The following is a 21,835-nucleotide window of genomic DNA, read 5'->3' on the forward strand; positions in this document are numbered from 1 at the left end:
ACGTTGCAGCCATTAATGATCAATGTCTAGATCCATTATTTATTAAGGGTACCAAATGGTGATATTCTACTAATTAGATTATTATTCATTTACTAGCTTGAACATTATTTCGTCAACTATTTGGTTGCCCTGAGTTACAGTTTAATTAGGAAAGGAAGAATAAATGTTTCTTTTATTTTATTTACCAGTTTTACAAAAAAAGAAAAAAAAAAGAGAGAGAAAGGTTGACTCCAAAGTAGCTTCCGAAGATGACTAATGAGGTATTTTCTTTCTGTGCTGTTGTTTTCAGTGAGGTTGTTATAAATATCGTTGCAGAGATTGTCTCCTCTTAGGTTCACGGATCCTGTTCAAGTTGGCTCCTGAGTCCTTTCCACACAACCACAATAGTCTTTGAAGTCTTCCCAGCTCTCTTGTATGAAAAGATGTAACAGGAACATCTTGTTCGTTTCTCATGCTGGATTTGAAATCAGCTATTTCTCCAAGGAGACATTATCCACTGTGTTTATTCAAACTTGTGTTCCTTCTAGTTTAACCTTCTCTCGAGACATGATTTTTTTTAAAACAAATTACTTACTGAATTCTTTCATCTTTTCAAATCTTGCTATTCTCCAATCACTTCATTTCTGAATTTTTCTAATTTATTTTATGTTTTTCTTAAAACCAGTTTCTATTCCTTTTAAAATTTCTTTTACTTTTTCCGCAATATCAGGGGATAAATTTCATTTCTTCTGTGGACGTGTCTTTCTGTCATGCTTTCAGGATTTTCTGGAACTTTCTTTTCACCCTTATTTTTTCTCACTGATTTTCTACAGGATGTGAATGGAATACTCTTCTATCACTCATTTTAAATGAAATAAGTTTCCACTTTAGGAGAGAAACATAGATCAGAATACAATTTCTAGCTTCAGAACTCCAGGGCTCACTATCTTCTATTATTTTCACAACACAATTTAAAAAACGACGTTAAAATTTCTAAAATCTTCCTCCTCGGCCCTCCTATGCCCATTTACCCAGGCCTCCTCTTTGCTGTCCTTGTTGAGTATGGGGATTTGTTCTAGAATGGTGCTTTGGTTTGATAGGTGTCAAGGTTTCACAGACCCCAGAACACTTGACATCCTCAGAACATTTCAAAGTTCTTGCACTCAGCTGCAAAGTGGAGCCTGTAACGTTCACTCCCGGTTTCTGCCACTGTTCTCAGTGAGTTTTTCAATCTCAGGGAGTTCTTGAATCATAGTAACCTTTGGCTCTCCTGAAAGAGAGAGAGAGTCCTTCCCTCGTCTTCCTCCCACACACCTTGGGATACACATATGTAGGTCTTTTTCCTATTGTTGATTTGTTCCTACCTGGCTGTATATTGCATTTCATGTGGACACCTTGTTGTAGATGTTGCCTGTAGGTTTTTGATCTTGCTATTCTAGATGCTTTTCTTTCTTTTTTGGGGGGTTGGGTGGTTGTGTATTTAGGGGAGGGGTGGCATATTCAGGGATAAAAATCTTCTCTGTAGCCATCATCATTTCCCCAGAATCCTCTGCCATTAATATTTAAAACAAAATCATAGGAATCATTATCCGGATCCTTAGGATAATCATTACATTGTATCTGTCTTTTTTCCAGGCTTCAAGCTGCCTGTGGCTCCCCACGTTAGTATACTGACATGACTGGGCAATGCCTAATTTGACGGGCTCTTTCTGTATTACCTTCCTCCTAATCATGACAGTCTTGTACGCTATACATAGTCTTCTTTACCAATAGGGAATTTAGAAAATACAGGAAGCCATTGGTTTATTAGCTGAAAGTGGAATTAATGTATTATTTTTCTCAGGTAAAATATCATAAGACTCCTGAGGCCAAAGTTGTAAAATGAAATTGCAAATTTCCTGGAATCATTTTGCAAACGTGAATGCCCACATAAAGTACACTAGGACTTGAGTCCAAGGAATAACACATTTTTAGAGCCCCCAAATTTATAAACTTAGTACAATTCTGCATTACTTCTTAAGGTAACTGAAGAAAATAATTTTGTGATAAAATAAATATTGATTTTATTAACATAGTTATTTTAAAAGTTTATAAAACTTTTAAAATATGTTAAGGCTCTATCAGCCTCATCAGTTGTTATTTCTTTTCTAGAATCTTGGGTAAAGGAACAATTGTTTGAGGGGAAACATGGTATAAAATGGAAAAATAATCTAACAGTGAAGATAGTTATATCTCTTCCTGTGTGATGAACTACTCCTAAGCTTGGTGGTTTAAAACAGCAGGCACTTTATCTCCTCACAATTTGTGAATCAGCAGAATGGCTACAATCTCCTGGGTAGATCTATCTTGCTTTCACCTGAGGTGACTACTGAGGCTGCCATCATCTGGTTGCTGGACTGGGGCTGGTTGCTTTCACATGTCTAGCCATTGGTGCTGGCTGTGGCCTGTGCCTAGTCTCCACTAGGTTAGCCAGGCTTCCTAACATGTCAGGTTTCCATGAGGACAAGCCCTAAAGCACGAGTACTCTCCAAGCTTCAGCACTGGATATGCCATTGGGCCAAAGCAAGTCACGTGACCAAGCCCAGGTCAAGGTGGAACAAAACTACACAGGGTGAGAAAACGGGGGGGAGGGGCATTTGCACTGGGGGTCAGTAGTCTAACAAACTGCGGCAATAACTATATAAAGAAAAACACCCTGGGCCTCCCTGGTGGCGCAGTGGTTAAGAGTCCGCCTGCCGATGCAGGGGATACGGGTTCATGCCCCGGTCTGGGAGGATCCCATATGCCGCGGAGCGGCTGGGCCCGTGAGCCATGGCCGCTGGGCCTGCGCATCCGGAGCCTGTGCTCCGCAACGGGAGAAGCCACAACAGTGAGAGGCCCGCATACCGCAAAAAGAAAAAAAAAAAAAAAAAAAAAAAAAACACACCCTGGAAGACAACTGGTAAAAAATAAATGTGTGCGGGGTGGGGTGGGGGTTTGGCATGGGAGGGGCAAAGACATTAAACAGGGGTTACCAAAATCTGAAGATTCTGGAATTTTTGGAAAATCCACTGGGATTAAAGGAGTTACACAACCATGTTCTGACACCAGAAGAAAGGTCCCATTTGAGCATCAGGGAAGTCTAACGCTCTTCCTCCATCGCATCAATTTTCACGTTTCTTTGACTCAGCATATTTTTAGAATGAATCATGACTTTCTATAAATTGTTAATTCAGTTTTTCAAAGAAATAGTGACCTCGCTTCTATCCTGTGTGCCACAAAAATGCCGTAGAAAAAAATTCCTTCTGTTAAATCGCTCACTAGGTAAAATTGTATGTGTAACCTAGTAACAAAGGGGTATTAAGAATCGCCACAGCCGAGCCGGCCCTCCGCACCACGCACCCTATAGCAGCCAGTGGGTGAGCCGGGAGTCGAGGAGGTCACCGTGGGAAGGAGGGGTGCGGGCAGTGTGGCAGCCTCCTTCCGTCTCCGTGGAGCCACCTCTGGCCTCTAGTACAGGAGTCGTCCACAGCAGCCGGCGGTGGCCCGCCTTGCAGCGCTGTGTTCTAGGTCAATAGCTTCCAAAACTCCAGTTGGATTCATTGGAGTAGGCAACGTGGGGAATCCAATGGCAAAATAGCTCATGAAACATGGCTAGCCACTCATTATTGATGATGTGTTCCCTGATGCATGCAAAGAGCTTCTAGATGCAGGTGAACCCGGTAGTGTCTTCCGCAGCAGATGTAGCTGAAAAAGCTGACAGAATTATTACAATGCATCAGTGCGCTAGAAGCTTATTCTGGAGCAAATGGAATTCAAAAAAAAGTGAAGAAAGACTCACTATTAATAGATTCCAGTACTGTTGATCCTATGGTTTTGAGAGAATTGGCCAAAGAAGTTGAGAAAATGGGAGCAGTTTTCACGGATGCTCCTGTTTCTGGTGGTGTGGGAACGGCTCTGTCTGGCAACCTCACATTTAGGATGGGAGGGATTGAGCTGCTGTGGTGCATGGGCTCCCATGTGGTGCATCGTGGAGCTGTTGGGACTGGCCAGGCTTCGAAGATCTGCAAAAACTTGCTGTTAACTATTAGTAGTATTGGAGCTGCTGAAGGTATGAATCTGGGACTCAGGTTAGGGCTTGACCCAAAACTCTTGGCTAAAATCCTAAATACGAGCTCAGGACGATGTTGGTCAAGTGACACTTATAATCCTGTAACTGGGGTGATGGATGGAGTTCCCTCGGCTAATTACTATCAAGGCAGATTTGGAGCAACACTCATGGCTAAGGATCTGGGATTAGCATGAGGCTCTGCTACCAGCACGAAGAGCCCAATCCTTCTGGGCAGTCAAGCCCATCAGATCTGCAGGGATGATGTGCGGGAAGGGCTACTCAAAAAAAGACTTCTCATCCGTGGCCCAGTTTCTGCAAGAGGAGGAGACCTTCTGAGTTTGCCCTCTGCTTGTGAACACTGTTGAAACAAAATTGTGTCTTGGAGCCCCTTATGGCTCACTTCACAGGAAAATGGGCTTAATCAAAGTCAACTGTCTGCTTTTGAGTTTCTAGGTCAGGGGTCCCCAACCCCTTGGCCTCGGACGGGTACCAGTCATCAGCCTCTTAGGAACCAGGCTTCACAGCAGCAGGTGAGTCCCAAGCAAGCCAGCTAAGCTTCATCTGCAGCTCCCTATGGCTCACATTACCACCTGAACCTCACACACCCCACCCCCCCTCCCTGGAAAAATTTGCTTCCAGGAAACCTGTCCCTGGTTCCTAAAAGTTTAGGGACCTCTGGTCTAGGTCACAATAAATCCTGGGATTTTTAACCCATTTTAAACTGCTTATTCTTTTTATCGATTTAGCAAACATATCATCTGTAATTTTTTTTTTTTTTCTGCAAGCCACTGATGGTAACTGCTAGCTAACTAACTGATTGGTCTTTTTCAAAAGCTGTATTCCTGAGCATCTTCAGCTAACATGCTGCCTACTTCACTCAGGATATTATTTACTCCACTTTACAAATAAAACTACATTATTTTTTCAATAAGATAAAATCTATCCTCGAGGAAAGAAAAGAAGTTGGTGTGAGAAAAGGTATGAGAGAAAGGGGAAGTACAGTGAATTACTACCTGTGTCCCTCAGAAAATTTGTCCTGTTAACCCAGTGGTGATATTCTTGCATTGAGATTACTGGTTTATTTTCTAGGAGTTGTTAAAGCAAGATAACTCCTTGCTGCATGTTATGTAATTTGTACTCTGTTACATTATCTTGGTGTGTCCCTCGTGTAACAACTTCCCGTACTCAGCAAACTTGTTTTTTTCATATTTTTGCTTCCTTGTACATTTTTACTGCATATTTTTTGACTTCAAAAGAATGACATCTTTAGAACTGTTGCAGAGACAAAGATGATATGTGCTTTAGATAATTATTACACTATGCTAAATATAACCATATTGTTTTGAATTCAAATAAATTTCTATGCTGATAAAAAAAAAGAGGCACATTTCATCAATGTTAAAATAGTATCCTTCCTCCTCTAAAACTTAAAATAGGATTCAGTCTGATTCCTAAAGGGTTATTTTCTTCAACAACAAGAGCTGACTTAGGCCATTTCTTGGCAGTGGAATCTGAGCATAGAGGTACCTGTCTGACTGCCCTTTGATTCTTTCTCACATTACCCTGGGTGAATGTAATGGATGGGCATGCCCTTATCACTTAGCCCACTGATACTCCTCCTGATAAGAGTTAATGGTGTGGGCCATTTTAAATCTTGTCCAGCAAAGTGCTGACATCTGGGGTTTCCTATCAAGTTTACCAGATATTCCACAGTAATTTCATAATTTACACAACATAAAAACACAGATCTTGAGCTTAGGAAAACATTTCATTTAAACAGATACCGAACACTACTCTACAAAATGGTTTAAAATTTGTGAGCAATTGCATTAAATAAACTCTAATATAAATTAATCTAATACAAGTAAACTAAGAGTTACAAAGCGATTGGTTGCTTCAGAAGCGGTGGCTACAGATAACTTCAAAGTTGTTTCCTCAATTCATTAAGAGGAGAAACTATTTGCTGTCAACTTCTTCTTGGGCAAGTTTATTCCTTAGTTGGATTCTGATTCACGTTATGAATATATAGGAACCATTACTGGTTCTTCCTTTCCATATTCAGTGCACCATTATACTTCTATCCTATTAAGATCTGGATATCTGTTACTGCTACTGTTGGCTGGAGCCTGGGAGGAGGAAAGCTATCAACAAAAAAGTCAACAAGTGTTAAAGATTTTTAGCATACCACTGAGACTTTTTATTTACCATAATCATAAGAAATAATAATTAAAATTACTTATAGCCTGGTCAGTGAGACTTTGAGTAAATTTTGGAAGCATCCATGTTTCATACAGTTTCAGGGGATGTATATTTCCTGTTATTAACTCTATATCCTCTTCAACAGGAACAGAGAGACCTTTCTCTGTTGAAGCACTTTTGCGTTTTTCCTGGGCATTTTCAGTTTTCTCTTATTAGAGACTTGTAAAGCTTACATATACAAACTTACACATACACGTATAAAGCAAAGAAGAGATAGAGTAGTCTTGAGAGGACACTGTTTTGTAGGAGGCACACAAGACAGATATAATATTCCCTGATTGCATTTGGCTCCCTAGCCCCATCTCCTTTGTGGAAAGCATCAGCATTCTGATTGGTCTCTGCACCCCACTAACTGGAAGGAACACTGCATTGGCATTCTTAGGGAGCACTGATGGTTGCTCCGAAAACTGTGGTTAGAGCTTGTGCAGCCAAAGTGCACAGGAAAGAAACAAGTATACTTCATATAACATGCTTACTCTGTTTTTCTTAATTAGCACTCATTCCCTGTAAGAGGCTGATTTCTGCTTTGACAAGGAGTATTCACCCAAACCATAAAATTAAAGTTAACATACTTCAGCTTTTCATCCTACTGGAAGAAATGTAGGAAACTTAAAGTTATTTTTTAATCGCTGCTGTTTAGAATGCCTGAAGCCCATTCACTGAACTTGTTAAAGAGCAGTGTGAATGAGGGTATTTTTCGTTTCTTTTTTTCCGACCACAGCGTGAATTCTCAGCCCAAAGTGTGCCCTGTTTCCAACGATAGAGGCAGGGGAAAAAGTGTGAGTCTCTCACCACAAAGCATGCAACAACTACAAATTCTTCTCTCCCAGAGTTAACATTGATGAGAGTCTTTGTGGAAAAGAACTTCCTCCTTTTGCGGGAATACAGTGGAAATGCAAGCTGTATTCTCCACAATTTCACTACTGGAAAAATAGTCTCATAGTCCATGTTTTTTATTGGTCTTCTTAAAAACATATACAGTATTTACAATAAGGAGTAAAAGAGAAGATTTTCAATGCGATATTTCAAGGAGCATTTTCTAAAGACAGGATCCAGTCCCAACTTTGGAAAATTAACACACACCTATGAGATCAAAGAGTCACCTGCAAAAAATTTTATTATGTTTTTCTTTCATACTAGTTTCCTAAAGATGCATTGCTACTTCTTGGTAATGTAATAGTCAGAAATGACTATATGGTGGCCATTTGAGGAAGAAGTGGCTCTTACATAAGTGTCTAGTGGGGCTTCCCTGGTGGCGCAGTGGTTGAGAGTCTGCCTGCTAATGCAGGGGACACGGGTTCGAGCCCTGGTCTGGGAGGATCCCACATGCCGCGGAACAACTGGGCCTGTGAGCCACAGCTACTGAGCCTGCGCATCTGGAGCCTGTGCTCCAGCAACAAAAGAGGCCTCGATAGTGAGAGGCCTGCACACCGCGATGAAGAGTGACCCCTCGCTTGCCACAACTAGAGAAAGCCCTCGCACAGAAGTGAAGAACCAACATAGCCAAAAATAAATAAATAAACAAATGTGGGTTTAAAAAAAAAATTAAAAAAAAAAAATAAGTGTCTAGTGACCTTATCTCTTTTGATATAATACCTCTTGGTTTCAGAGGCTTGCACAGATTTCCTCTAAATGAATAAACTTAGTAAGATTTTTCTAACTATCAATTAGTCTAAAAGTAGATTTAGAAATCTACTTCGGAAGCAGTTTTGTTAAGTAATTATTGGTCAATTCTCTTTCTGATTGGTACTTCTTTCTGCAAAACAAATCCCCGTACTTAGAGCAATTAATACCACCATCCCTGGCTCCTTGATTATTACACAGTGATGTTTCTTGAGAAAAAAGCTTACCCTTTTTTGGGGGAGACTTCAGTCCATGAAATAAAACTTCATTAAAACTAGATCTGCTTCTAATGCCAGTGTGATGAAGATCAGTATCCCCTTTCTTTTTACTTTCCAGTTTGTGTGAAAAGAATGGTATGGTTTTGTTTAGGAAGGGTTGTAGCTTCAGAGGATTGCATTATGTTTCTGTGTCACATTGCGGGGTTTTATTTCAATATTATATCTTGTTCTGTAAAAACACCATAGTCATTCTCTTACTTATTATTAAATAATTAAACGCTGCCCTTTGTTTACTTTCCCCTTCTGATCAGAAGACTCCTCTCCACTCTAGGCCTTGATCTGAGTTCCAATTCATCAGCTTGTAGTAGCTACACTTCTGATTTATGAAGTCAGACAGATATGGTTCCCATTTCTGTCTTCATCAGTTATCATTTAGCCTCTGATATATGCATAACAGAGCTGGCAGTGACAAACATTTTGCTTCTCCTTATTTTCCCAGGGTTCTGTGCATTTTAATAGAGGATCACAATATTTTATGTAGAGTTGGTATGGGGTGGAAAGAAAGAGCAGGAAAACATGCGTTTAGGAAGGTCTGAGATACAAATCACATGAAGGTAACTGTTTGAGAGAAAACCACCCCTACCTGAGTATTGTCAATAAAGTAGCACAGGGAGGCAAATGAATAAATTGTTCACTAAAAATATTCTTCTTTAGAAGAATAAAATTCACAAGAAAGCCTCATTGCAAATAAAATATATTTGTTTTCCTAAAGGAAGATATTTGAAAAGTAGTAGTAAATACCTACTTTGACCTTCTGTGTCCCTAGTGTTCTATCTCCACTAAGTTTTATGAACACTACATAGAGGAGGAGCCTGAGTCTCAAAGACCATAAGTAAGACATGGATTCCAGAGCCTTTGCAAGGTCCATTATGCCCCATGACTTCCCATTGCTTGTGCTGTTCATCCAGATAGGTGCTTAGGATACCAGAATGAATACATCTTTTCCAAGAGGTTTTTAACAGACATTAGATAATAAACAAGTTCAACACCTACAAATAGAACAGAATGCTTTATTTAAAGCAGAAACAGAATAAATGCTCACCTAGTAACGTTTAAATCCCCTTTAAGTTATTTTTTGAATCAACATGTTTATATCTGAGGGTATTTTCTTATTTTTTCCTAGTTCCCTTTACTTGCACCTCCTTTCTTTTTCTCTTTTCCCAACTGAAATGTTTATGGTTTCAAAAGTAATTCCTTTTTGGAGAAAGTTTTCGTGTATACTAAGTGCTACCAAATGGAAGCCATAAGCATAGAGTCTGCTAGCATTTAGAGTGGTATAATACATAGCTAGGTTGAATCAAGTGGGAGAGAAGGTTAATCATTCTTTTAAACTGGCAGTGTTGCCGGAGGTGGATTAATATGTTTTTTGAATCTCTTATGTGCTGTAAGTCTCCTTGATCACAATCACTGTTAATGTTTGAGATATTGAATTAGAGGTGTCTCCTGGGCTCAGCTGGGCCAACTCCCTTAATCTCTCTGGCCGTATTAGGTGATAGATTTCTCATTTCAATACATGATCTATGTTAGAGGGAGTGTTGACTATACCAGACTCTTAACATGGGCACCCAAAACGTGGAAGAATCTCTCTACTGGTGATTAATCATAACTTTTTTCATTGTGAATATAGTCCTTCTCTTAGATAAGGGAGGAACACCATGAAAAATAGAAAGTTCTCGGGTGTCTGTGGAAGCTGGAGTGCTCTCGACCTGTCAGCTCACTGGCAGAGCAGGCTTCGCCCAGACACTAGAGATCAAAATGTGAAATTGGCACCAGCCAGCCTCTCCATTGCACAGGATATCCCTATTTAAATTTGACAACCAGGATATTTTACAATTTGAAATTCTTGTCATCTGGTTTCTTTAGTTTCTTCTTTGGGATGAAAAGACTGAGAAGCTTGTTAAAAAATCTGGAATTCTGATGGTGAGGTTTAACCAGATCTATTGAGTCATCAATCAGCAAATATTGATCTATGCTTATCATTCCCCCAGTTACTATACTAAGGATCCAGACACATCTCAGATAGTGGTCTTGCTCATTCACTGTATTTACAGTACTTTTTTCTAAATGTAACCAGAGGTCAGGTAAAGACAAGACATTGATTTGAGTCTGAAGTAAACAAAGCTGACCGCTCGATCACTTCAGTTCCCAGAATTATTTTGTTTCAGGTAGTAATTTTCCCAGACCAATAGAACAAAGTCCTATCGTCTATTTATTTAATGTTTTGTCACAATAGTCCTTGCCCCTTTGACCTCTAGTGAGGAAATTTGCATAAGAAACTGAAATATGCTTAGTTCTTATGGGTAAATGCAGATAATGATATGAATGAAATTGAAAATGAAAGCCAAAGGTAGAAAAAGCAGTTCTGAATAGATGAAGTAAGACAGAGGTATTTGAAAAATCAAGTAGAAAAGATGCAATAAGGAATGGAGAGCTTCTGGAAGTTTTCCAATAGGTGAGGGGTTGGTACTTTTTTTTTTTTTAAGAACATGTCTGGCAGTTGTATGCCAGAGAAAGTTATAAGGGGTTGACTATTTGCATGAAGTCCAGTGAGAACACTCTTTCAGTAGGCCACTGACGGTGTTCTGAGTGTACATTCTATAGTACTAGAAATTAACTTAGGAAACAAAGTGTAAGCTGAGGTCATTTTAAATGAAATTTCACAAATGATTAAAGGTGAAGAGCTTAAAGGGCTTAAAGATATTAAAGAGATTAAAGAGCTAAAATGTGTCTTTTTTCACTCAGCCAACACACTGAGCACATACTATGGGGCAAGCACTGTGCTTATGGGTAAGAGATAAAAGAAAAAATAAAGGCCAGAGGAACTCAAAAGAGAGTGTGAGAGATGCATAAACAACTCATTACAATCTAATAGGGATAGGCTATTAAATAAATAGATCATAAAAATGTAACTTTCTAAAATAGAACTTGGAGTCAATAACCCTGCTAGGGGATATTGAAGAGGATGTCAACAATGAGGGGATCTTGGAATTAGGTTTTGAATGTCAGTAGGAATTTTTCACGTGGAGAGAAGGTCAGGAGCATACCAGGCAGAAGGAACATCCTGGACTTGAGAACCAACACAATGTATTTAAATGATTGTAAATGAGATTTTTTGGACTAGAGCGTAGGGTATAATTTGCCAAATGGTAGAAAATGGAGTATAAAAGTTAGGCTGGAATAAAATGTCTTAATTCTTATGATGAAAGATAGGTGTTTTCCTACAAAATGGGTTACTTATAAATATTTTTAAAATAGAGACTGCTGTGTAAGTCTTGAAAAAACACTAAATCAGAGTTGTACTGAGCTCAGGCTTAGTGGTGAAAATTTCTGTATTTTGTTTTCCAGGTTGGATACTGTTAAAATTCTTTAACATTTCTTTTTCCTAAGTAAAGGCATCTGGTGAAACTATATCATCCATTTTATCCCAGGAAAGTTCTGTCTTAACCTTTCTTCTATGTATTTTTTCTACTTAAAATGCTTTTGCAGAATCTAATCATATGAAGTTCGGATACTTGAAGTACCTGCTCATATTCTCTCTTTGACATAATGGGAATAATTGGGAAGTCTTCTCTAATTTTGAGACTACCATGACTGCTCTCTTATGTTGGTTATTCCTGTAGATGAAACAATTTTAGCTTCATCTGAGTGATTAGTTAAACTTAATCCTCACAGATTGATTCAGCAGGTCTGAGAAGATATCTCAGAATATATATAGAGAGAGATAAACAATAGGAAATTACACTAAGCACAAAAACAGATAAAGATCATTCATAATTTTTCATAAGATCTTATTTTCTCTCATCTCATTTTTTTCATAACTTTTCTTTAATCATATGAAAAAGAAGGGAATTTTCATGGCATAACAAAAGATATGCAAAACTTAAGGAAACACAATTTTTTAAATTTCTCAAACTTATTTGTATAGGATTCAGAATGCACTTAAAATGACTAAATGACTTAAGCTAATTCTTTTTTATTGCAAACTCTTTTAACCCCAATTAACCAAGCAAGAAACTGAGAGTCATTCTTTACTCTTCTCCCCTCCCTTAAACTCTGGAACAATCCCTAAGAGTTGTCATAATTATACTATATATATATATATATATATATATATATATATATATATATATATATATACACACACACACACACACACACACACACACACACACACACACACACACACACATATGTCCATTCTTCCCTATGTCCATTGTCATATATTTTATATATCTTACTCTGATGTAACATCCAAGTTCACTTTTTCCCTGACTACAGTATTATTTCTGTCTTGTTTAGTCTCTGCATTGTAACCTAAATTTCACTCAACAGCTTAGAGCTCTCCGATAGCTTCTCTTTAATTTTGGGGAAAAAGCTTCAAGCACTGTGCTCTTGCCTACTAGTCCACCCTTATCTGGTTTCTCTCTCCTTACTTAGCATCTCCTTCTTCCATAAATTTTCAGCAATACTCAATAGACTTCAGGGTTAGACTTCTCTTAATGCTGAACTTTCTCCAGGTTATGTCATCAATTTGCATCATTCTTTATTCATTCAATCCTTGGTGAATGCACTCTCATCATATAAGTTTCAAAATAAACATCGAATATCTGGCTTTTTATGACTTCCATTAGAGATTACATTCTCTTTCCATGTGCTCTTATAAAACTTGGCTGTCCAGTTACCTATGAGAGTTATAGTTATATTTCATAGTTCATTTCCCCTACTACACTGTAAACTCCATGTGAACAAAGTCCTTATTTACCAGTGTTGTAGGTACTCAATGAATATTTATACTATTAAAAGATTTATTCTGTTAAAAGTTAAGAGACTGTATATATTCCATAAATAAGAGAAAATGTAGCTCAGAACCAAGTAGTGGCAAGAGGCTTGAATAAAAGCAGACAATATTGAGAGATAGATGGAATTTAGGTTAGACAGTACTTGGTTACTGAATTAATTGTGAAGGTGAGGGATGATTATACAGAGTCCAGGGTTTTATTATTTTTTTAAATTAATTTTTATTAGAGTATATTTGCTTTACAATGTTGTGTTAGTTTCTGCTGTACAGAAAAGTGAATCAGTTATACCTATACACATATTCCCTCTTTTCTATATTTCTACCCATTTAGGTCACCAGAGAGTATTGAGTAGAGTTCCCTGTGCTATACCATAGTTTCTCATTAGTTATCTATTTTATACATAGTGGTGTATATATGTCAATCCAAATCTCCCAATTCATCCAACCCCACTTTCCCCCCTTGTTATCCATGTGTTTGTTCTCTACATCTGTCTCTACTTCTGCTTTGCAAATAAGTTCATCTGTACCAATTTTCTCGATTCAAAATATAAGTGATATACGATATTTGTTTTTCTCTTTCTGACTTACTTCACTCTGTATGACAGTCTCTAGGTCCAACCATGTCTCTGCAAATTGCACTATTTCATTCCTTATTATGGCTGAGTAATATTCCACTGTATATATGTACCACATTTTCTTTATTCATTTCTCTGTTGACGAACATTTAGGTTGCTTCAATGTCCTGGCTATTGTAAATAGTACTGCAATGAATATTAGGATGCATGCATCTTTTTGAATTCTGCTTTTCTCCAGGTATATGCCCAGGAGTGAGATTGCTGGGTTACATGGTAGTTCTATGTTTAGTTTTTTAAGGAACCTCCACACTGTTCTCCATAGTGGCTGTACCAATTTACATACCCACCAACAGTGTAGGAGGGTTCCGTTTTCTCCACATGCTCTCCAGCATTTATTGTTTGTAGAGTTTTTGATGATGGACATTCTGACTGGTGTGAGATGATACCTCCTTGTAGTTTTGATTGTCATTTCTCTCATAATTAGTGAGGTTGAGCATCTTTTCATGTGTTTGTTGGCCATCTTTGGAGAAACGTCTATTTAGGTCTTCCGTCCACTTTTTCATTGGGTTTTTTTTTGATATTGATCTGCATGAGTTGCTTATGTATTTTACAAATTTATTTATGTTTACATATTTTGGAGATTAATCCCTTGTCAGTTGCCCTCGTTTGCAAATATTTTCTCCCATTCTGAGGGTTGTCAGATTCCAGAGTCTTCAGTGTTTCCCCAGGATCCAACTTGGACAACTGTACAAATAGTGGTGGTATAAATGATGTAGAGAGATGAATAGTGGAAGTAAGTATTGAAGGTAAAATTAATCGTTCAGTAAAATCACATAATTAATTTTAAGTGTCCATGTTACATTTGGGCAGAGTTTTTCAGTTGGCAATTATTTAGGTTTGTAAGAGACTCAGGAGGGAGATATGTAAGTTTTAGGTCAAGATCTGTGATATATATGGTGGCTGGAATCACAAGAGTAGATGAGACCATCTATCAAGGGCAGAAGAGAGCTTCTGAGAAATACACATCTCTTGGCAGAGGGCAAAGTGAGAGTGCCCAATGAAAAAGATAAGGATGTCCAGAGGCAGGAGGAAGAAGTAGCAGGTTAAGATGCTACTGTTGATAAGGTGAAAGATTTTTCTGAGATGACAAGTTTGATCAACAAAATCAAATATTGCTGAAACGTGACATAATGACCAAACAATATTCATTCAATTTAATCACAAATTAAATGTTGGTGGATGCAATTCCAGTGCAGATAAGTAAAAAGAAAATAGCAAAATTGTGTGAGTCACGAGGTACATAAAGATAAGAAAATACAGACAATGAGAATAAATACAATTTTTGATAAAGTGTACTGTGAAATTAGGAAGAGAGAAAAGGTAGCTAGAGAATTACTTGCCATCAAGCAAGAATAATTGTTAATGGGAAGGGGGCAGCTTTTTAATGGGAGGGGGCCAAAATAAAGTCGCTAAAGAGGAAAACCTTAACAATACCAATGAGATGGGAAAATGAATGGAAAATACTGAGGAAGTGAGAATAGGTATTTATAAACTATGTAGAAAAGCCATCCTTGTACGTAAAGAGAAAAAGTTAGTTAGTGGTGTTTTTGCTTTATAGTCTGTGTTTTCTCTGTGAAATAAAAGTTTGATGGTAGGTGATGTCCCCTCGAGATAGCGCTCATCAAATATCCTATGTGCTTATCTACAGTTTTCATCCTCTTTTGTAGTTAGACTGTTTTCCTTTGATTAGTTGTGGCCAGTGGCAAAGAAGCAGAATAAAGTGTATCACTTCTGAGCTGAGGTCATTAGGAGACAACGTCCCTCTTGTCTGGTCCTCTGCTGTTGTGACATTGGAGGTCACATAGTCCAGATGACGTGGCTGCAAGATGGATCTGGAGCATATGATCTGTAAGGGCTTTACTTAGTAGAGAAATAAGTTACTCGTATTTTCCACTGAGATTCCTGTGTTAAATAGATCTCCCTGTGAGAGCACAGAGAACATAGCGAAGGCTGAAATGACAAAGACAGAGGGAGAGATGTTGGTAACAGATGGAAGGTGCCTGGCAGATAATATATTAAATGGTAAACAAAGCTGCTGGAGTAAGAGAGAGTATATAAGAGATGAGAAGAAGACCAAATGTATGTAGTATCTAGTGCTAAGGAGTGAGGAGAGAAACAACGGAAAAAAATAAAATTAAAAAAATGATCAGAAAGAAGCTAGGTGGTATGCCAACAGAAATCATAAGATAGCTATAAAACACAAAGGAAGGTAGATTTAAAAGAAGCGCCATTTAATGGAGTCAGTTGTTTCCCAAAGGTAAAATCCTATGGGAACTGAAAATAAACCATCTGATTTGATGACTAAACTTTTATGAACAAAAATGGAACCATTTCAGGAAAGTCATGGGAGAAGACGCTGTGTTACAGTGGGGAGAGTAATCAATACGTTGTGAGGAAAGGTGCCTTCATTTCCAAGAAATACCAACTAAGATATGAAGAGAGCATTTAAAGGAAAGGGATAATGTAAGAAAATTAAAAACAAAATTTAATTAAGGAAACTTGAATAAGTCGTAGACAAAGAGGAAGGTATTAGTGAGAGACTGAAAATCAGAGAAAGTTATCTTAAGTTGTTGTTATGGACTGAATTTTGTCCCCCCAAAAATTATATGTTGAAACCCCTCTCAATTTTACTGTAGAAGATGGAGTTAAGTCCTTTAGGGAGGTAACTGAAGTTAACTGAAGTCATAAGCGTGGGGAAATAATCTGACAGGGACTGATGGTGTCCTTATAAGAAGAGGAATAGATTACAGAGATCTCTCTCCCTATGCTCATAGAGGAAAGGCCCGGTGAGGACACCGCAAGAAGACAGGCATCAGCAAACCAGGAAGATTGTTCTCAACAGAAACCAATTCTTATGGTATTCAATATCTTAATCTTGGACTTCCACCCTCCAGAACTGTGAGAAAATAAATTTCTGCTGTTTAAGTCATTCAGTCTAGAGTATTTCACTATAACAGCCCAACCAGACTAATACAGACCTTCATGTACACTGCAATATACAGAAGTTAAACAATGATTGTGAGCCAGAGATTACGTCTTGAACAGAAGTGTAATGACGCTTGTGGTACTCACAACTTCACGAATTTTGTCAGAAAGATGTGAAAAAAAGTCAGTCAAACCACAGTTCTCATAGTGGACATTTTCTTTATGTTTTTGACATAAAGCAATGTCTGACAACCTCCCTGATACCCATCAGTATCACAGTTTGATCCTGTGGCTCCAGTTCCACCTGGCACCAAGGTGATGTGTACTGTCCATTCTTTGGTTTTGGGGAGCTGTACCTATTGCCAACAGGTGGGTCAAACCACTGGGGCTCTTCTGAAGTCCTCCCCAAGTTTGGACCCAGCTTTAGCTCCAAATCAGAGTTTTCAGAGAGCACAGGGTGAGGCTCACCTGCCACAGTAGACACGTTGGCTAACGGGTTGCGCTGCAGCACCCGCACGGACAAGGACACCATCACGGTGCCACCATTCTTCTTCTGCAGGGGCGGACCGGTGGACAGTCAGCTTGGCCCCCAGCACAGCCTCCGGCCTGTTCACTCTCTCGGTCACTGTGAGGAAGGTATTCAGCCCTAGCTTTGAGGTCAGAGTCATCTCTTCTCTGGGTTTGTGTGAATGGAGGAGCCGCAGCCCTGGTCTGGGTGGTGTCTTGGCCCTGGGTTTCCAGGTTTGGAGGAGTCTCTTACCACCTAGACCCCCACCTAGGGCTCAAAAGTTCAGGGGCTGTGGACTGTGGGTTTTGGGGGCAGAAGATATTTAACCTGGCATTTGAGGAAATTGAGGGAGGAGAGGCTCAGGTTCAAGGGCTCCTGGTTTGAATCTCTTGCTTTAGGTTTGATGGCCAGGGCAGTCTCTCACCAGATACTGCAGGATATCATCAGGAACATTCCGAGTGTTCTTGCACATACCCTGGGCAGGTGAGTGGGAGAAGATGACAGGTGCCTGTGACAATTCTAGGGCTCACCGTGCCACAGCATCCGAGACATGGGACAAGTCCACCATCATGCCCAGGCGGTTCATTTCTGCCACCACCTTCTGCAGGGACAGGATGGGGAGAGGGCATCAGGCCTGCATTTATCTTGTGTGCATTTATCTGTAGGGAAAAGGCGGGGCTGTACATTCATGTGGGGCGGGGTATGGAAGCCGGGTCCTTACCTCGCCAAAGCTGGTCAGCCGACTGACATTGCTGTAGAAGGGGTGGATACCCTTTGCTGAGCTCTGCGCACTGCAGGATGGCCAGGAGGCATTCTGACCGGTGCCCGTGACTTGGCTACAAGAGCCTAGAAAGAGGTTCTGTCGAACCGTCTACAACTGCAATTCCCTGGTGCAAGAGGAGGGACCCAAACTGGGCTGTGCCTGGCAGTAGGAGCGCCCTTCTGGGGATTCTGTCTTGTTCTGCAAACCTCCATTCCCCTCCCCACCCCAGGTTCAGGGCCAGATCCCAGGCGTAAACTTGCTCTGGGCCCCAGCGTGATCTTGGGCAGATCCCTGCCTCACTGGGCCCTTACCATCTGCACTGTGCTCACCAGGGCGTGTTGCAGGTGTGGGTGAGTGACACATAGTGCACAAAAAGGTACGCAAGATGGAGAGTCTACTGTCCAGTGAGTGGCCTCCCTCCACACCAGTGAGGCAAGCCAACATCGGGGTATTGTTGAGAGCTGGGGGCAGGTAGGTCAGATGATCATTTTCAGAGGCAGGGGTAGCTTACTGAAGTCCCTAACACATACCACCACCAGTCTCTTTACATTTTTTTTGTTTTTTGGCCGTGCCGCTCAGCATGAGGGTCTTAGTCCCCCCACCGGGGATCAAACCCGAGCCCCCTGCAGGGGAAGCGTGGAGTCTTAACCTCTGGACTGCCAGGGAAGTCCCCCGTCTACCTTTAACTGAGGTCACAAGCTCCAGCTCAGAATAGGAGGCCCACATGAGGCAGATGAAGTGAACTTGCTCCAGGGTGAGGCGCACCGCATCCCGTTCGTGGGTCTGGCATGGGACGTAGGCTGACCAGAACTGAGGGAAGGCCAGGGCTTAGTTTGGGCTTTGGAGCTCCTTGGGCTTCTCATAGCCTCCTCAGCTGGCACAGCACTCACTGTGCCCAGAAGTAACATGTAATGCGTTGCTTTTTCTGTGGTATTTGGATGCCCGTCATGTTGGCACACTGTGACCCCTGTAGCCCCCAGCATCCATGGCATGGCACTTTCTAGGTCACTATGGTAACTTACTTCCAGTGTGACTAACCTGTGTTCTCTGAGGCCCCCAAACTGCCCCACATTCCCCAGCAGCCATGGTGGCACTTTGGTACCTGGGCAACCATGAGACCGTCTTTCAGCCTGTCCAAGCTAGTCTGGCCATGGCTGAAATTGCACAGATTAACATCCTGTAGCCCGTGGTGGTAAAACTGCCTCGGGACCAGGGGCATGTCGTTGTGGCTGGAGGGAGGTCAAGGCAAATGGGTGGGCTCCTTAGGTCTTGGGATCAGGCAGGACACGTTGCCTGGCCTGGGCCAGCCTGGGGGTTCCCCACCTCATACTGTCACACAGACTATACTAGGAGCATCTGAGGCCTGGGCTGAGGGGTTCCCACCAGGGAAGGGATGACAGAGAAGGGAAAGGTCATCCCTAGATGATGGAGAGGACACCCAGGGGTGGTGTGAGGGAGCCTCCCCACTAGCGCTGCATGCTCCGGACCTCCTCCCCTGCCCAGGGCCAGGCTAGGCCCCCACCGGCCCCCAGCAGCCCGCACACACTGCAGCCACCCGTCCACAAGCGGCAAGTCCCACATCAGGGCCCGCGTGCGCTCCCGCGGACTTGGGGTGCTGGAGGTGCCCGGCGTGGTCTGCACGGGTTACGGTTCACAGCAGCAGACCCAGCAGGAGCAGCAGACACAGCAGAGGCTGCTGGCTGAGTGCGCGGGGACCTTCCAGGCCCCCTGGCCACAAGCTGCACAGGGCCAGGCAGGCGGGCAGAGGCGGGTCTGAGAGGGGCGGGCGATGGGGTTCCGTCCGTCGACACAGGACACACAGCGGCGCGGCCTCGTGAGGGGTACGGGTTGACGGAGGGGATACAGAGTCACAGAACCCTGCGACCCGTGTGCGGAAAGCCGCGATCCGCAAAGCCAGGCAGCCACAGGGCGGCACTGCCCTCCCGCCCCCTGCTCGGAGGCAGCTCCCGCGGGCTAAGCTGGCCTCTGCGGAGAGCCCACTCGCCTCCCGTCGCGGGTTCCCGCCGCCCCTGCCCCTCTTCCCGCTCCCACTGCTCCGAGGGGGCGCCCTAGGTTGCTCTCCCCCGCCTCTAACCTACCTGTCCAAGCTGGGGTGCTTCTCTCAGAGGGCCACCTTCAGCCCGAGGCCTCCCGGGAGCGCACCTCCTCCCCATCTGCCTGCAGCCGGCCCCGCCCACCCCGAGGGCTGCCTGCCAGCGCCTCTGTGGCCACAAGTGCTCTGGGCTCCCGGTTTCCCGGGACTGGGCCATGGGGGCTGGAGTGGGGGAAGAGAGAGTTTCTGGAAATGGGGGGGGGTAACCTTGTGAGCTCTGGATTCAGGAAGGGGTCCTCTGCCCCCGACCTGCTCTCTCCACCTACTTGACTCCCCAGCCTGCAGGACCATTCTCTGGGGACTTCAACCAGCGCCTGGGAACTATGAGGAACCTCCCCCACTTCTGGCAGCAGCCTCAGGAAAGAGCGCCCTCAGGAGTCGCTACACCTCCCCAGGGCCTAAATAGAGGGACCCTTGGGATGTGAACTGAACAACCTTCTGGGGAGAGTCAGCGACCCTTTTACTCAACAGAGCAGGAACCCAGTCAGCAGGCTGTTTGAGTGGAAGGAAATGAAGTCATTTCCATGGCAGCAGAGCCCCACCGCAGCAACCTTCCTCCCAGAGCTGCTGGCTGACCTTCTGGCCAGGATCCCTCCTACCTCAGTGTGGAAGCCCTAGCCTCGTGGAGAAGTATAAGTTCTGAGGAAAGACCTGGCACCTGGGTTCTGTTGCTACACGTGCCTTATCTCGTGGCCCTTGTGGCTCTAGCTTTCCCAGACACCTCAAGGGCTAAGTGCCTGTGCTTGCTCAGAGGCCGCACGCCATTCCCCATTGCCAGCCTCAGGCTCTCCCGCTAGCTGCCAACTCTAGGGACCACCTCCCCGCAACACACACACACACACACACACACACACACACACTGGGGATGTGCCTTCTCACAGAAGCTCAACCACTGAGATGCTTTAGGGACTGTGCCCAAACTCCTTCATCCCCAGCCTCTCAAATTTTTGCTCTGATCCCTGGCACCCCCTGGAGCTGTTCCATCTTTGGAAACTTTCCCGGGTGGCAGGAGTGCCTAGCACAGGGTACTGACCTAAGTCTGAACACTGGCGACCGTAGAAGTCTGTTACACAAAAACATTTTATTGAGCAGTAAGGGACCCCACTGGGGACAGAAAGGGCTGGCAATAAAGGAGCATGTGAACCGCGGGGCAGGGTGCGAGCTGCTTGACTCTCTATCCTGTTCTTGCTTCAGGGAGCAGGTCTACCTGGGGCTCTCTATCCTGCCTCCTGAGACCCCAGGCAGGAGGCTCTTTGGGAAGCCACAGATTGTTGCTTTCCATTTCAAAAAGCCCAGCTCCCTCCTGGTTTTTGGTGGTGGCCGCTGACAATGGCTCAGGGCAGGAGCCCATGTGTAGTTTGCTAAGGCTTCTCTGCACCCTGTCTCTGCTGCTGCATCCTCCTTGGCTCACAGAGCGTAGACTTTTCCTAATTCAGCTCACAAAGGGGCACCTGAGGATTGAGCAGAGGAATGTCAGGTTTTCTTCCAGGCCAGCTTCAGCCCTGGGATGTTCAGGACAAATGCACATTAAAACCTCACTTTCTGAGGCTCCTGGCTTATGGCCACTTAGTGTAGAAAGAGGTTCCTGGCTGGGAAACGCCCACAGAGAACGACTCAAGTTCTAATCTGTGGCAGTTGGCAGTTGGGAGGCGGGGTCATTGCAGGAAGAGGCATTCGCTGCCTTAGGCAGTTAAACCGTTGCCCTCTCTTCAGGATGGACCACCTGAAAGACACTGTGTGGTCCACCACCTGGCACCATGCTACAATCACCATATTTTGGATCTGGGGCTAATCAGGTCTTTGCTGGACATTTCGAAGAGTGCTTTCTCTTGGGAGCACATGTTGGGACTGGCTTCTCGGCTTC

General features: G+C 42.7%; 1 protein-coding gene and 1 pseudogene across 1 annotated transcript; one reads left to right on the forward strand and one right to left on the reverse strand.

The window, feature by feature from the left end:
• Positions 1-248: 248 nt before the first annotated feature.
• LOC132500608 (3-hydroxyisobutyrate dehydrogenase, mitochondrial-like) lies at positions 249-4,405 on the forward strand (annotated as a pseudogene).
• Positions 4,406-4,486: 81 nt separating this feature from the next.
• LOC132500609 (dipeptidase 2-like) lies at positions 4,487-20,736 on the reverse strand. Its single transcript, XM_060115722.1, is given in 11 exon segments — positions 4,487-4,572; positions 17,056-17,140; positions 17,520-17,696; positions 17,817-17,886; positions 18,179-18,230; positions 18,233-18,319; positions 18,539-18,668; positions 18,961-19,087; positions 19,414-19,493; positions 20,022-20,133; positions 20,732-20,736. Coding segments are annotated over 11 exon segments (1,011 nt in total).
• Between the last annotated feature and the right edge of the window lie 1,099 nt (positions 20,737-21,835).

This window comes from Mesoplodon densirostris, chromosome 13 (assembly GCF_025265405.1).
Source record: "Mesoplodon densirostris isolate mMesDen1 chromosome 13, mMesDen1 primary haplotype, whole genome shotgun sequence".
Taxonomy (NCBI): domain Eukaryota; kingdom Metazoa; phylum Chordata; class Mammalia; order Artiodactyla; family Ziphiidae; genus Mesoplodon; species Mesoplodon densirostris.